The 17201-nt window shown below is 48.0% G+C and overlaps 1 protein-coding gene across 1 annotated transcript in view; it reads left to right on the plus strand.

Moving 5' to 3' along the window:
- The window catches only part of AOC1 (amine oxidase copper containing 1), a 158141-nt gene that overhangs the window by 130234 nt on the left and 10706 nt on the right, over positions 1-17201 (plus strand). Inside the window, exon 4 of the mRNA XM_069645956.1 lies at positions 8522-8654. Within this exon, the coding sequence (XP_069502057.1) occupies positions 8522-8654 (133 nt within the window). The remainder of the gene's footprint in view (positions 1-8521; positions 8655-17201) is intronic.

A 17201-nucleotide genomic window follows, 5' to 3' on the forward strand; every position in this document is an offset into this window, starting at 1 on the left:
AAGTCGCAGGACCTCAGGAGATGGCTCAAATTAAAGTTTGTCGTGGGACTCGTTGTTCCCACCAGTCAAAGGGAAGGAGTTGTCCTCTTTGGAGCTCCTCTGTCACACAGAAAACAGGGTCATGACAGCAGTGGTCACTTCACAGTGTTGCAAATGGTTTGCAGGCATCTCTGGTTGTCTTCTTCTTCAGTTACTTCAGCTTCCAGTGGTCGACTTGCTTTTCACTCCAGAAGCCTCACCTTTTATACAGTTCCAGCACACACTCCTCTGCAATCTCTCTCAGCAGTTTACAGAAAGGGGCGTATGGCTGTCCAATCAGGACAGCCAGACCCCCAGTGGAAGCTGCCCCATTCAGGCACTCTGGCAGACAAAGGACAGCGGGGTGGCAAACTCCTCACCCACTTCTTTCCTTCCCAGACACCCTGGAGCCTAGGCATGCACACCCAAGGGATCCTGCCAAAGGCAAAACACACACACACAGGCCTCCCCCTCTGGGAATGGTAGATGGGCTAACAAAGAACAACCATGATAGAAATGCTGAAAAAAGAAGGAATCCCCCAAGTTCGTACTTGGGCACCCCTATTGTGCACTACCAGGGCTATGGACATAGTCTGCAGTAGTAAAAACCATACAATACGTGGATGGAACATGTCGACTGCCACCAGTGGTAACTAGGAGGTTATCTATGTGACTGAAAAAACACAGGAGCAGAGAGAAGTGTGATACTAAGTATCCCCTTGGCACTGCACATAAGGTGGTGTGTGCCAATCTCTCAGACTATAAAGCTTTAGGAGAGATACGAAGTATCTCTCTATCCATAAGAACTCTAGTTACTCTAAGATAAAGAAAATAATCTCTAAGGAGGACCCAAAGGGTCCCCTGCAACGCTGCCCATAAAGAGCTGTGTGCTGCAATAGCAAAATACAGACGCCTTTAAATAAGTATGGAGGAAAGTAGACTCCATAGGACAGATAAAACACAGAGAACAGAGTTCCAAAAGATAATGAAGCCCATAAAAAATGAATGAGTGGAAAAAGGCTCCACTCATTCAGGATTTTGGAAAAAAGTCTGTCTAGAAGTCCAGCAAAAAGTGCTGGTGCTCTCACTAGGAGAGGGGAGCATAAAAATGATGACTCTCCTGAACAATATCACCCACCCCTTGAGCTCTTTCAGGTTTATCACCAGACAAACCTCCTCTTTCCTGTGCACCAGGACCACATTGCTGATGAACAGGAGCCTGCGTGCTGCTGCTTTCTATCCTCCCTTTCTGCACAAGCTGTGTGAGCTTGTTGTGGAAGAGTTCTCCCTCCACCTGAGACCAGACCTAGGGGCTCGGTCATGCTACTTGGGAAGGGAGCTGCACAAACTCTAGGTGAAACCTGCAGGCTGTTTGTAGTACTCACATATCGCTGGATAGTGCATGGCAGCTGTGCCAAAATTACAATGTTCTCCCTCCCACTGGAGGATAAGTACAGTGAATGTCTCTTACCTGAGATCGGTCCTTGGAAGTGACCCGCTCCTCTTCCTCTACGACCTCTCATGCTCCTTCCTCAAGTCTTGTTGTCTCGACTCCCTGGGGCCTGCGTGAAGATGCGAAGCAACCGACCGCTCAATCCCGATGTTGACCAGTCCCTGCAAATCTCTGCTCGGGTAGATTTTTCTTTATGGAGGCTTGAGCCTTGTCCAGGGAGGTAAATGTGCCCACAAACCTCCCCATCTCCTTGCCAAATGCCTTACCGAATACCGAATAGGTGGATTGTCCTGCTTCACCAGCTTCATAGGTGACGAGGTTGCTCAATTTCGGATCAATTTTCAACAGAAGGGTCCTGCGCCTCTCTGAGGAAATGGCAAAGTTAGCATTGCCCAGAAGGCATACTGCATGCTTGGCCTAGCTTGCTAGGGTCTCCACCTGCACCTTTTCTCCAGTGTCTCTAGCACGCTCCGTTAGATCCATTATCTTTGCCAACAGGCCGACAGGCCGGTCATGTCCAGCAACTTCTCTTGGCAGCTTCTCCAGGACCTGTCCATCCCTTTTCTGAGGTCCTTAGAGGCTTTACTGACAGTCAGCATTTTAGGGTCAAGTTAGGGTGCTTTGGTAACTTTCCCTTCCAGATCTGGATGAGGGCATTCCACTTTCATGCGTTCCCTGGTATCCTTATCCAAGGCTTTCCTGATCCTCTGCGATATGTATTTAGTGACTTTTGGCGGGGGCTGCCAGTCGGAGGCCCTAGGATGCCCTAGGATTCCAGATATGCTCCAGATTGAACATTTCTGACATGTCATGCTCCTGCACCTCAGGTGTTTCTCCTTTCTGGGGCTGGCTCTTGCTTGCTCTCATCACTCTGGGAGGACGCAGACACCTCTAGCGATTCTCCACTTGCATCCTCGTCTGTTTTGCCCATATTGTCTTCCCCTAGGAGGGGGGTAAGGAAGCTCTGCACTGCTGCCCTTTGGAGGAAGGCGTCAGCTGCCTCCGTGGTCTGTAGGTCCACCCCATGAATGTGGACCTGGTGGAGTAGAAGAAGATTTCCTTTTCCGGTTCATCTTACTCTCCTGAAGGCTCTCTTTTTGTGGTGGTGGCCTTCGTGGGAGTGCTTTTCTTAAAACGATGGGTGCTTTTATTTTTCTGCCCTAGGATAGACTCTAGGGTGGCCAGTCTTTCCTGAATAGCGCTCACGCCTTCTGCCACCGCTTCAACTAATGAATCTCCAAGCACCTGCTTGAAACTGTGCGCTAGGTCGCTCTCCTAGGTCGCTCTCTGCCTACTCCGCTTCGCTCCACTCGTATACCGACACACTGGAGGGCCACTGTTCGGTGCTGAGTGCCGGAACTAGAGTAGGCTGCTATGCACGCCTGCTGGGATCAACTTAGTGTCAGCCTTGTCTGCACCCCCAGTAACAAGCTGGCTGTATCTGATACCACACGTACCTTAATTCAGTTGTCACTTGCACCTCTTTACCCCTTAGAGTTATTTTCATAATAATTGCTATTTCTCTTTTTTCCCTCGAGATTTCCTGTTTTTTCCTGATTTTCACCACTCCTCTTACACTCTGGTAAGCTGTAGGGGTTCCTCAGACCTCTCTTTCTCCAGTGGCCTGCTTCCAGTATCCCCAGCTTGAGCCACAGAGCTCCGCGGCGTGTGCAAGTGATCCTGGCTCCCCGCCAGCTGATCACAGAGATTTGTGGTGCCCTGGAGTCCCGGCACTGAACGGGCTCTGTTATGTTAGGTAGGCCGCGTGCCTTTTGAATTTGCTCTGTAATGAGGTTGGCGAGAAGGTGCTCGGTATGGGAGCCCTCACTGCTGCATCCGGATGTTTTAGCTTAATCAGGAGCGGGGTCGATTTGCCTCTGCAGAATGGCCGAGTGAGTCCCTGTGAGTGCAGCTAATGGTGCATGGGACGCGCTTGGTGCTCTGCGGCAGTGGCGTCGCTAGGGGGGGCACTGGGGGGGCTGGGCCCCCCCCTGTGAAACCCTGTGCCCCCCCTTGTGTCCCCCCTACCTAAGACAAGCAGTGACCATGTTCTCCCCCTTCTTTTGTCTGTGCCCCCCCAACTTTTGTCTTTGGCCCCCTCTGTGCCCCTCCTAAATTTGATTCCTGGTGACGCCACTGCACTGCGGTGCTTAAAACCTTCACCCGTAAGGACCGCAATGAGTGGTCTTGTGGCACGAAGTTGACTATAATAATGTCTACGCTGCCCGAAATGGGTCCAGCGACTACACTCACCCAAAACGGGTCAACGATGTATATAAACCACACAAACTGCTCGCAATATTTACCACACAGTGAATCATGTGCGCAAAACACACTACGCCCACATTAGAACATGAACTTAGTGTAAACATTCCACAAAGCTCTACATCAAAGTAAAAAGCCACTTATTTGTGCTGAAGAGCATCAAAGAAGAAGTGGAGCCTGGGGCAGGAAGTCGCTAGGAGAGCTACAAACAGGATATAGGATGGACTACAAAAAAGGGAAATGCAGTTTCAAAAGAACAAAAAGAAAACTTATGGAGACGGAACGTTTGTTTTGTTTTCTCTTTGAAGTGTTGAAACTGCTGAAGTATTGATTAAAGAAGTTGAAGCATAATGCCCGCCTCCGGTCTTGTAGAAGACTAGTCATCACTATTTTGCACCGTTCTGCAGAAGCAACATACCTTTAAAAAAGCATAATTGACCTCGCCCACAACTATCAAGGTAGGTAGTGGATCCTTCTGGCGCAGGCAGGCGATCTCTTCTGATGTCCTGTCAACTTCTATCTTCCCCAGCGTTCTAAGTGGTGGGCATCTCGAATGCTCTTCCAATCAGGAGCCCGTCTTCCACCTGGGATCACATGCGGCACGTTGCCATTCCACTAAGAGTATTAGAAACTGCCCATCGCCCCAGGGAGGAGCGGCATTGTCCCCTCATGCACTTACAGTCTATGTTTTGATAAACATTAGTAAGGACAGGTCAACATTAACTATGTACATCCCAGACTTACTCTGGAGGCAATGGCACGAGCCCAACATGGGTGGAGAACTGAACAGAATCCATGGCACGTAAGAAACGGATCTGGAAGACATTGCGTTATTTTGTATATGATTTGTAAAGTGCCCTTTGGCTATTTACACAATCTTGTATTGTTGCTGAATTCAGGAGTTGTGGTCCAAGGTCATGGTTTGTATCTGGGGGTGAATGAAAGGACTGTTCTTGCAGGTGGTCAGAAACCTAGCTGCCCCCCTCCATGATACCTCGCAGTCAAGATTGTGAGGGGGTAGCATTAAAAACCCTACAGCGCTCCATCTTGGAGAGGGGAATAGGTCTACCGTGCCTTCGGGCTTACTACTGGACCGCACAGCTGGGAGTGGTTAATGACTGACTTCACAGAGATCCAGGGCTCCCATACATAGGAGGGGAGATCAGAAGGCAGGGGGCAATCACACCCCTCCGGGTGTTGTATGGGACTGAAGGAGACATGACTGATGTGTCCGGAATGACACAACAGACTCGTAAAGTCTGGGCAGAGGCTATCCATCACATAGGCTGGGGCAGGAGACCGACGCTTGACCAACCCCTATGGAACAACATGCACATCCCAGAGGTCCTGAAAATGGGGCACTTCATCAGGTGGCAGGAACTGGGCAGGGGTGTTGCTAGGTCTGGAAAAGACCCGGGGCTACGCTGATGTCGGAACTGTTGGGACTGGGGGCTAGCTAGCCTTTTGGCTGTAGCTCCTGAGATTCTATCCGGGGCTACAGCCAAAAGACCAGGGGCTATAGCCCCCTTATCCCCGCCCCTAGCAATGCCTCTGGAACTGGGGATACGGACCCTTGCAGATGTAATGCGAGATGGGCACCTAGGAACATTCACCGACATACAGGATAGATTTGCACTACCCACCGGTGAGCAATACAGGCACATGCAACTCACACACGACATTCGGGCCCAATTTCCAGTCTTGGCAGATATTCCAAAGAGCTCTCCCCTAGAATCAAACATGCTCCAGGTCGAGATCCCGGCAAGGGTCACATCAACACTTTACTAGGTGATAACCGCTTTTGGGGCACAGGAACCCTCCAGGCTCCGGGAGAAATAGCAGAGGTCGGTGGAACCGCTAGAGCCCGAGGAATGGGTGGAGGCGCTAATTTTCCAGCAGGAGATCGACATACACACCTAATACAGTATACAATATTGCACCAGGCCAACCACTCCAGGGCCTCTATGATGAAATGGGGGGCAGTAGAGGATGGAAACTGTCTATGCCGCAGAAGGGTAGAGGGACCCTTTTACCTCATGATCTGGGACTGCAACATTATTCCAGGCTTCTGGAGCGAATGCATCCGTAAGATCACAGGGGTTCTGGTGTCCCCAATTCCACAGGACCCCAAGCTGGTGATACTCAGGATCTGGGGAGAAGTGGAATATACTAAGTACGATGAAAACATTCCTCGTGGTGGCACTAGGACTGGGAAAAAGACTCATAGCCTTCACGTGGGGATCCTTAGAAGGGTTGAGCCTTAACCGATGGGTAAATGAAATGGACCGCTGTGCGTCCCTGGAGAAGCGCAAATACAACGCCAGGCGCAGCCCTGGGAAGCACTTGAAGGTCTGGGGGAGGTGGACCGACAATGCATAGCTATCTAACATGGAAAGTTTGCAGGAGATGGGTTACCTGGTGCCCAGGAGCAAAGGACCAGAGACCCGGTGCCCCCCTTGCTTGCCTTCCCTGGGGAGCCCTGCACACCAGGTTCCTCACAGCCTGAATAATTCAAGGTATTGTATCTATGCACTGTGACCTTGTTCTGTCAATGATTGACACTTGACATGTCGACCTTGGCTTGTTTTATAAATCAATAAAAAGATGTTTAAGAAAAAAAGATTGTGAGGGGGTGGTCGCAGTGATGGGTTGGCAACCAAACGACTGTCCCATGTTCTGAGAGTCTGGGTTAATTAAAGCGATGTGTGTGGGTTTATGTGACCCCTGTCGGAATATGGTGCCAGACATGGGGCGAAGGCGGCTGTAGGATCCCCCATCACCAGGAAGGAGGGAGATGGTGTGCACCAGAGGGGGTTGGAGTGTTTTCTTGGCAGGAGGAACAAATGGCCTGCGGCACGGCCCAATTTATGCCTGTATACCGTGGTGAACGTCTGAGTGGTCATTGAGTTGAGAAGTCCTAGCAGTGGTCTCTGTCATGGTGCTAATCTGAGGAGAAGGTAAGGACGCAGTTCTAACAGGTGGTCGCCAGTCTAACCTCTATCCCCAGTAGCCGTCAGGCAGAGCCGTGAGAAAGGTTGTCAAAGGCAGGGTGTTAGAAACTTTCGGTCTGTGTTTGATGAGGTGAAGTGTAGGGGTTTGTTTGAGGCTTCATCTGGTGGTGTTGGACAAAGGGCTAGCTGGTCTGTAGATTCCCCCAATCTCCTGGTAGGAATGCAATGTTGCGGGCCAACGGGGTTGAAGTGTATTCTTGATTGGCGCAGGTGATCTGTAGCGCTGCCCAATTCAAGTCTGTCTGTACTGCTGTATGTATGCATGGTCAATGATTTGGGGAGTTCTAGAAGGGGTCCTAATTATGGTGAAGCCTAATGGGAAGGTCAACAAGGTAACAGCCCTTCCCGCAATCTGCGAGAAAGGGATTGTGAGGAGCGGTTCTGGCAGGGGTCAAGGCTGGAGTCAATGTGCCCTCCTGATCTTCTACAAGTCTTTGGTTGCTCTGTGAGCGTTTCAGGAATTCCTGTAGCTTTGCAGAGTCTGCAATACATGGTATGTATATTGTTGTTTGTGCATTACATAATTGTTCTGTTTGAATGTGTGCATTGTCTAGCATGCGCTGCGACCAATGTTTTATGTTTGCTGTGTGCTGTGGTTTGTTCTTAAAAGTCATAGACGGCCTTGAGGCATACATGCAAGGCCGGGTCCAGTATTAGCACTAGGACAAAATTGCACTGATGGAAAAATTAAAGTTTAAGATATAAAGCAGGCAGGAATCGCGACATTTTTGAAAGTGGTCAAAGGAGTTGAAACAACACTTGTAATTTTAACTGAAGGAATTATTTTATTTGCTAGGTATAGAGGTAACATATTGGCTATAGCACTTAAATTGGAAAAATTACAAAACAATTAATAAAAAAAGCTAATTTGTGAAATAGCAAAAATTCCCAAACGTGAATCATTTATGAAGAAATACATGCTTGCAATGTTATAATGGACTAAACACTGTGCCAATGTCCAACTAGAAGCCCAGCGCAGTTCTACACACCAAGGAAGACCTCCCTGTATGCCCCTGATGGCACGCCAAGACAACAACCCATGGACCCTGCTTTACTTTACTAATGGTGACTCCTCTGAACTCACATCTTCTGCAGCCTCTGCACCAGAGACACGGTTTAACCTATTTAATGTACTAAAACATGACACTCCTGAATACCACCTATACAAAGTAAACAACAACACAAAATGTGAAGGCCTTACGGCCACATGCACTATATTGCTAATAGTCACCTCCTCACACTCACCTTTCACTCATTTGCAAACCTCACAATCCCACAGCTGGTCTCCGATCTTCCAGCAGACAACCCATCAACCTCAAGTTCTCATCTTCCACCCCAACGCCTTCACTGAGGGCAGCCTTCACACCCAGAGTAATCTGCTGCTGAAGTCCCAAGAAACCTCTGGCAAGGAATGACCCTCAAAACATGTTACTTACAAAACTCCCTTTCCCATTCGGACCTAGACCCAAAGGAGCAACCCTCCCTGGTACTGAGCAACAGCACATACCAAGTCATTGGCCTGGTAATAGAGGAGGGAGTGGCCAAACGCTGCCCCCCCTTAGCTTACTGACTGTTCCCATGCACCTCAACCTTCCTGTTGGCACCAGTCCCTGGCGAGCCACGAGATATATACGTTCAGGCAGTCCTCTTTCACAGGCAGACCTGTAACTAGGCTCCCCTTGACCGAATAGTAGACTTGTGTTGAACGAACCGATAAGCAAATGCATCGGGCGTGGCACATCCATGCTCACTCTCTTTTTCTGACCTCTGGCAGGTATCACATGGCCGTAACGCGTCAGCGGGACAGAGAAGACACCAGCACTAGCCTGTACACACAGAACGACCCTTGGGAGCCGCTAGTGTCCTTCGAGAACTTCATCCGCAACAACGAGAACATTGTGAATGAGGTGAGTCGCCCTTTGTCTCTGCGCTGGCTGGGACTGAAATGCAACAATTACCATTTTGACCAGCTGTATGCATTTCCTTCATGATTAAAACATGGTAATGCATTATGCATTGCAGCTTGCTTGTATAATCTACACAGACATATGTGATCCCTGCGTTCCCTGTAATTTCGCATACGAAAATGCCAAATCCGAAAATGGAGGTGGGCAGTGATATGATATGATATGATTGGTTATTTATAACGGGCTTAAAACCCAGGGCTTAAACCCAGAGCACGTACCCGGGGATCGAACCTGTGTTGCTCTGTGTCGTCTTGCTTCTAAGGAGAGCATATTGCACCTGAGCTATCCTCCCAAGATGCCCAAATAGTTCAATATTTTCTGGATCTCCCTTCCCCGCTAACCCTTTTCCTCTGTTATACCTTTGCCGGCACACTTACCTTCTTTTCTTTGCCCTCTCGGCCATCTCCCTACAATGTTAGTTCCCTATCCAAAAGTGGGTTGGAACTTCTGTTGCAAGGTCCTTTTTTCATTTCATCTTTATTGTCCCCCGCCTTCCATTTAATGAAAACAGGGGACACCCCAGCAACCCCTGAACCCATTGTACCTGTAGAGAAGGAGCCAAGGACCCCCACCTCAATCACCTCGCCCATCTTGCCTATATGTTGGGAACCAGAGAGTGTGACATGTGCAGTACCAGTGAAAATACTGATACCAAGGGGAATCCTGGAGGCAAGATTCCCATTAAGAAAACCATACCTGCATAGGAGACAGTATGGTGGCTATTTGAATGAAATTCCAGAAGAAACAGGCCAGATGAATGAAAGAGCAGAATGGTGACGTCACACACCAAGCCAGACTGACGTACATAGAAGAGATGCAGAGACTAGAGAATGCAGGTATTCTATAAGGCATCAAGAAAGTATCAAAGATAAGTGACGTCTTGGGATCAAGATGTAGAAACTTATGCTACAGAACTGATGCAGATGTCAAGTCACTTTATACGTGTACAGATGCAAAGAAACGGAAGCAGACAAAGTATTCTTGAGGCTAGCTAAGTAGTGAATAGAATACAGCATGTGCCAGTATATATATATATATATATATAAGTGAGTAAAGAATGAATGTTTCCACTACGTGCTAAAGCAGAGCTGGGCCAAAGAATGAAGGCCTCGTTTCCAGTGTGTCGCAGTTAAAAAACAAGTGAATTACAAAGTGAATCTCAGAAAGGCAAGACTGAATGAGCCAAGAAGCCAAGGTCTTATCAGACAGGAGTGAGCAAGTATTGGATACAAATCATTTGAAAGAACAAAGCTCCTGTTCAGGAGGCATGGACAAAAACAAGGAAGACGTCAGAGCTCTATTAGAAAATAGTATTTTTAATACACGAGAGTCTTGATTTTGTGGTCTTCAGTCACGTGGAAGGATTATGGTCACACCTACGTATGAGGGCAGAGCGTGCCTTCACTCCCTGAATTCTCCCGAGCAAAGAACACTCCCAAGGACAAGTTCAAAGCCCTAATTGACAGCAGACCACTTAGGTGATGATGGATGAATATGCTAATTGGGGAACCTATGGTTGGAGACTAGCTCACCAGCACCTGGAAGCCTAGTCTGCGTGCTGATAACCTAGGTGGAAAAGAACTGACAGAGTACTGATTGAGGGTCCTATAGTTTGTGTAGCCAATGGGACGTCATGTATTTGGTGACGTTCCTAGTGATCTGTTTTAGGGGAGGGCTTAGTTGCCCCACCTGATGTTAAGAAACCTATCACATTTCTTCACTGCCTCAGACGAGTATGAAGCGTATACTTAGATATTCCCTTAGACCCTATCACACTTGCCATTAGGTTTTTGTAGTTTGCCACATATGATGATGTTAGTAATATGTAGGTTGACGTCACCTATGACGATTTATTGCTATAAAAGAATGTTTATTTTCAAGATGCATTGAGAGTTCTTACGCTGAGACATCCATCAATGTCAGTTGTACTCCCCGTTTTAGATCATTGATATTAAAACAGTTATCCCTTTGCCAACTACCTGTGTCGTTTTGATTATTGATGTTTGAGTAACTTCTACATCCCCATCCATCTCCAGGGTATTGCTACCTCATCTTAAAGGGCTGAAAGATCCCAGTTCATACCGTTCAAGGGGAGCGGCGGACACCCTTGGAACCCCTGCTCCCCTTGTTCAATATAATGGCTTTTCAGCTTTTTCATCACTGCAGTAAACGTGCATTCTGCATTTTTCCCCCAATATTTTCAAGCAATACTTTCTACACAATACAATCTGTCGCAAGTGGGAACACATTCACCCAGATCTGCATGATAACCAGTGACCGCTCAGTTCCATGATGACTCACAGGGTGTATTATAGAAGGCGAGGGCTCTGGACACTCAATGTTTTAGGCTGCTGCTTAAACCATGCGATTGTGAAATGAAACCCTAAAGGGCATGGGCGCAAAGCCGTGCCAGCTTCCTGAAGCGAATGGGCAGAGCTTACAATGAATCCTTATAGGAATTCAGGACAAACATATTCCCCTTAGCTCTCAAGGGGTTAAACTGTATCCATACTGTTGGTGGAAAGTTGCACTGCTGATGATGTTGGATGCATCTATGGTAATACTTATTCCATAAGTCAAGGTGATGCATTCAGTGCTGCCTAAATACTCTGTTCGAATTCAAGGGGGAACCAAGCACTGATGGGATTCCCATGCAAATGTTATGTTTGTTATATAGGTGGAGGCCTTCAGAGTGCTATTATAGTCAATCAAGAGCTATATGTTTGGTGACATTATATGCAAATAGCCAGAATATGGGTCCTGAGAAATGCTGTTCTGGAACTAGTTCAGAATGCGACAGCAGGGCTAGCCCGTGGAGCAAGACCCTGATACCCATCTCTCGCAACACCTTCCCTGCTCCAAAGCCCCTCAGCTCTTAGATCCAATTTAAATATCTCGGCATCACACATGCAGCCCACTACATAGAAAATACGACTTCATGTGCACACCAACCACACTGGCCAAAATCACAGCCCCCGGAGCAACACATCTTCGATGAGGAAGATCCAAAACCACACATGGATTGGCCCTCATTTCAAGTAGTCACGCATTGCAGCTGCAACTTTATCCCATATATAAGAACTAAAACATACAATCTACTAAGGTACAGGAAACCTGCTCTTCCTCTACCGCATTTCATCTCCCTATCAAACATTGTAGCAGTGCCCATGTCCTCTGGCAACAAGCCCGCTTACTCTGGCACCCCCTGACAAAACCTCTGCCACCTGTCACCGGACAACGAATTCCCTCTGAGGTAACAACCAACTCTGAACACCCTAAGTATGCAGCCAGAAAAGCCAAGTCTGTCATGAACCATCGGACATGCCCCTTCTGGACTTCCTGTTCCGTGACCCATAGGGGCTTGCACTCAGCAGTATTCCCCAACATGGCCGTCGAACGCGGAACACTGTTTACCAGTTTCCGCGCTGTATGCACTACGTTCTATAAAGCGGACACACCCCCGCGGCCCTGCGTGTCTCAATGCTACCGCTTGCCGTGGCTAGAAGTGTGCTCTGTAGTTCGCTTGCTAAATCCTTTGTTTCCTGGTTCCTGGTTCCCCTAATTTCCTCCTCCCATCATTCCTCCCCTTTTTTGACCACTGTTGTATCCCGGATCTCCGTGCACTCGTTTTCTGAGTGCGCTCTTCGCCGTTTCCAGGACTTTTCCAGGATATCTGAACGTTCCCAGGAGATGGGACGCTGAACGCACGCTGGAACCCGAGGACCTACGCACAGGGTTATACAAGACCCGAACTGTGCGGAAGAAGACTCCACCGAAGAACTCCTACAAACAACATAGACAGGTGAGAAGGGGGGGAAACCTGTGACAGATTGAGACGCCAACAAACTGATACAGATATGGACATCGAGGCTGCAGTTCAAGATCTCATGCGTGGCATGCAAGAGTTAACCACAGAAGTTCAGAATCTCAAAGCTGAGAATGTCGCATTAAAACAACTTGTCCTGTCACGTGATTCCGCGACCAAGGAACGTGTATTGCTGGGCGGAGTAGTGGATAAATATGATGCCTCATCAAAGAACCTTTGCGGCTTCCTTGATTCATGTTTAGTGCACTTTACCTTTAAGCCCTACTACTTTTCCACCTCCAGGGCAAAGGTGGGCTTTATGATTTCGCATCTTTCTGGGAATGCATTACCCTAGGCTACGCCTTTGGTTAATTCTGGAGATGCCCTCCTGGATGATTATGATGGGTTTGTACGGGTTCTAAAAAACATTTTTGACTGCCCAGAACAGGTTTACAGTGCCCAAGAACGTCTATTGGATTTCCAACAAGGGTCCCAGGATATGCTTACCTATGTAACACACTTTAAGCAACTGGCCAAGGAAGCAGATTGGTCGTCCGAGGCCTGCTTTACCCTATTTCGGAGAGGACTGAATGAAGAGATAAAAGACGAGCTAGCCAGGGTAGCTCGCCCAGGTTCCTTCCAGGATCTTATGGACCTCTGTTTACAAATAGACTTTCGTATCCAGAAAAGGAAGGCGGAAAAGAAGAAGACAAAAATGCCTTACCAAAAGACCTCTATAGAATCTTCCTCTAAAACCGAGCCCACTCCTGCCCCGACCACAGACCCAGCACCCATGCAACTGGGGGCCTTCCGTGGACCTATATCCCCGCAAGAAAGATTGCGGCGGATACATACTGGGCTGTGTATGTACTGTGCCTCAGATAAACTTCTCGTGAGAGAATGTCCTTTGGCCCCTCCACGGCGTTCGGGAAACGCCAGCTCCCGATCCTAGATGGAGCACAGCTTCGGGAGAGAGATGTTTGCTCAACATCTATTCCATCCTTGAACGCTCCTGGACAAAACAACCTTGTGATCATGCAGACCTTTCTATCGCTGTGAAAGAATCTTACCCCATTCTGGCATTAGTGGATTGTGGGGCTATGGGGATTTTTATAGACCAAGATTGGGTCACTACCCACCACATTCCATATGAAACTCGAGACATCACGCAACCTGTAGAGGCCATCGATGGAAGACCTCTTTCTTCAGGACCCATAACTCTACAGACCAAAGAGATCCAGCTCTCGATAAACCATCATCAAGAGTTGATCAAATTTGACATCATAAAATCTACCCACTATCCAATGGTATTGGGTATGCCCTGGTTGCAGAAGCACAACCCATACATCAACTGGGCAGCAGGATTCTTGTTTCTTGGCTCCGAACATTGTATGTCTCACTGTCTATCCCTGGATTCCTCGTTAAGACCCCCTGAAGGTACTCTGACAGACCAGCAAGGCCCATTCACGGTCTCAAATATTATTCAGGTCCCCAGGGCCTATCAGGACTACGCTGAGGTGTTTTCAACTGCCATAGTCCAAGCCCTACCCCCTCACAGACCTGAAGACTGCACTATTGATACTGAACCCTCAGCAGTGATTCCCTTTGGAAGGATGTTCATCCTATCAGAACCAGAGAAAAGGGCCCTCCGAGAATACTTGTATACCAACCAAGAAAATGGCACCATACTACCACCCAAATCCCTGACGGGAGCTTTGTTGTTTTTCGTTCCCAAGAAAGATACTAAGGAGCTTAGGCCTTGTCGTGATTATCCTGGTCTTAATCAATGCACCCTCAAGGACCGCTACCCATTGCCCTTAATTTCGGATATCCTGGAAGCGGTGAGAGGAGCTGTAGTCTTCACAAAATTGGATCTCAGAGGTGCCTACCATCTGATCCGTATAAAGGAAGGTGACGAATGGAAAACAGCCTTTAGAACACCCTTTGGTCACTTTGAATACCTGGTCATGCCCTTCGGACTCGCCAATGCCCAGTGGTCTTCCAACGTTTTATGGACCAGGTGTTCTCCGATATGCTGTTCCTCTTCATCTTAGTTTACCTGGATGATATAATGATATACTCCAAGGACCATCTTAAGCATGAAGAGCATGTTAAGGCAGTCTTACAGCGGCTACGTGAACATAAGCTCCTGGCTAAACCCGAGAAATGCATTTTTCATGTCTCTACTGTTCACTATCTCGGATTTGTCCTTAGTCCAGAAGGAATTGGAATGGACCACTCAAAGGTAAATTCCATACTATCCTGGCCTGTTCCAACTACTGTGAAACAGATTCAATCATTCCTGGGGCTTGCCAACTTCTACCGGAAATTCATACCATCCTTTTCGGAGATAGTTCAACCGATCATTACATTGTTGAAGAAGGATACCCCTTTCCTCTGTTCAGCACCCCAAGACGAGACATTCCAACGATTGAAGTCGGAGTTTACACAAGCCCCCATCCTGGCTCAACCTGACATTGATCGACCTTTCCTAGTGGAGACGGATGCCTCCAACTATGCCATCGGAGCAGTCCTAAAGCAGGAATTTGAGGACAAGTTAGAACACCCCATTGCTTATCGCTCGCGAACCCTAACTCCTAGCGAGACCCATTATTCTGTCCTGGAAAAGGAACTGCTAGCCATCCGTCAAGCCTTCACAGAGTGGCGTCATCTACTCCTGGGAGCTAAACATCCAGTTCAGATCTGTACGGATCATCAGAACCTTCAAGTTCTACAATCCCTGGAATGTAGGAATAGTCGTCAAGCCCATTGGGCCTTCTTCTTTGCTCAGTACCAGTTCCAAATCCATCATGTTCCTGGGACACACAACATAATTGCTGACACCTTATCCCGGCGTCCCGCCTACGAAACTCTTGAAGATCGATTCTTCCCAAAGATGTTTCCCCATACAATTTTCGTAGCCCAAGCAATCACTCTCCTGGAAGACATTCGGATTCAAACTCAGTCCTCTGAGATCTGGAAGGAATTTACTGGGAAGAATAGATGGAATCTTAAAACAAAAGATGGGTATTTGTTCAAAGATAATGGCCTGGTCATCCCCACACAGAGACTGCGACAAAGGATAACAAGCCTCTGTCATGATACCCTTCATTCAGGACATCGTGGCATTACCAAAACTCTCCGTTTAATACAAAGACTGTTTTGGTGCCTAAAAATGAAAGTCGACGTCCAGCAGTACATACAAGCCTGTGCAGTCTGCAATCAAAACAAGCATGATAACAAGAGGCCGGCGGGTCTCCTACTCCAACCAACGCTACCAACAAGACCCTAGAAATTCATCGCTATGGACTTTATTGTGGAACTGCCACCTTCCAGGGGATACACAACTATCATGGTTACCATTGATTTATTCACTCACATGGCTCATTTTACACCCTTGTATAAACTATCATCTTCCTCAGAACTCGTTGGAATTTTCCTGGAACACATATTCCAACTTCATGGACTCCCTTCCAAGATCATATCAGACAGAGGACCTCAATACATATCTCAATTCTGGAAACACTTATGCCGTATACTAGGAATCCAACATGCCCTCTCCTCAGGTTATTTACCACAGACCAACGGAGCTACAGAACGTGTGAACCAGACCCTGAAGCAGTATCTTTGTTGTTTCACCACCAAGGTCCAGGACGATTGGTCACTCCTGATACCTGTGGCTGAATTTGCCTACAACAATTTGGATCACTCGGCTGTCAATACCAGTCCCTTTTTCTGCAGCCAAGGATTCCACCCTTCGGTTCTACCATCCATTCTCCCACATCCCACACCAGTTCCTACAGTCGACTCCTGGATAGAAACCCTCATCAACGTACACAAGGAAGCCAAAGAACACCTTGAAAGGGCCCAAACTAATACCAAGTGCTATGCGGACTCCAAAAGAAGACCAGGGCCTTCCTATGCAGTGGGTGATAAGGTCTGGCTATCCTCGAAACTACTACCTCAACACTTACGTCCTAATAAGTTGGCTCCTCGGTACTATGGCCCCTTTTCCATAAAGGAAATCATTAACCCAGTGGCCTTCCGACTTAAACTACCAGACTCCTGCAAGAAGATCCACCCAGTGTTTCACACGTTTCTAATGAAACCATACGCCCAGACCTCCTGGTCTGCTCCAAGATCTACCCCTGTGATTGTCGATGACCAGCTAGAATACGAAGTCTCTAGAATATGTGACTCCAGGTACAGACGTGGCCAGCTACAATATCTGGTTGAGTGGAAAGGGTACCCACCCAGCGAACGCACCTGGGAACGAGTCTCAAACCTAAATGCCCCCAGATTACTTCAAAGGTACCATCTTATACACCTGGGTAAACCCGGAGGAACAGGCCTTCGGAGGAGGCATGCTGTCATGAACCATTGGACGCGCCCCTTCTGGACTTCCTGGTCCCTGACCCCTAGGGGCTTACACTCAGCAGTACTCCCAACATGGGCGTCAAACGCGGAATGCTGTTTACCAGTTTCCGCGCTGTATGCACTACGTTCTATAAAGCGGTCACACCCCTGTGGCCCTGCGCGTCTGAACACTACCACTTGCCATGGCTAGACGTGTGCTCCATAGTTCGCTTGCTAAATCCTTTGTTTCCTGGTTCATGGCTCCCCTAATTTCCTCCTCCATCATTCCTCCTCTTTTTTGACCTCTATTGCATCCCAGATCTCCA

This window comes from Ambystoma mexicanum, chromosome 2p, assembly GCF_040938575.1.
Source record: "Ambystoma mexicanum isolate Mex_15411 chromosome 2p, UKY_AmexF1_1, whole genome shotgun sequence".
Lineage (NCBI taxonomy): Eukaryota > Metazoa > Chordata > Amphibia > Caudata > Ambystomatidae > Ambystoma > Ambystoma mexicanum.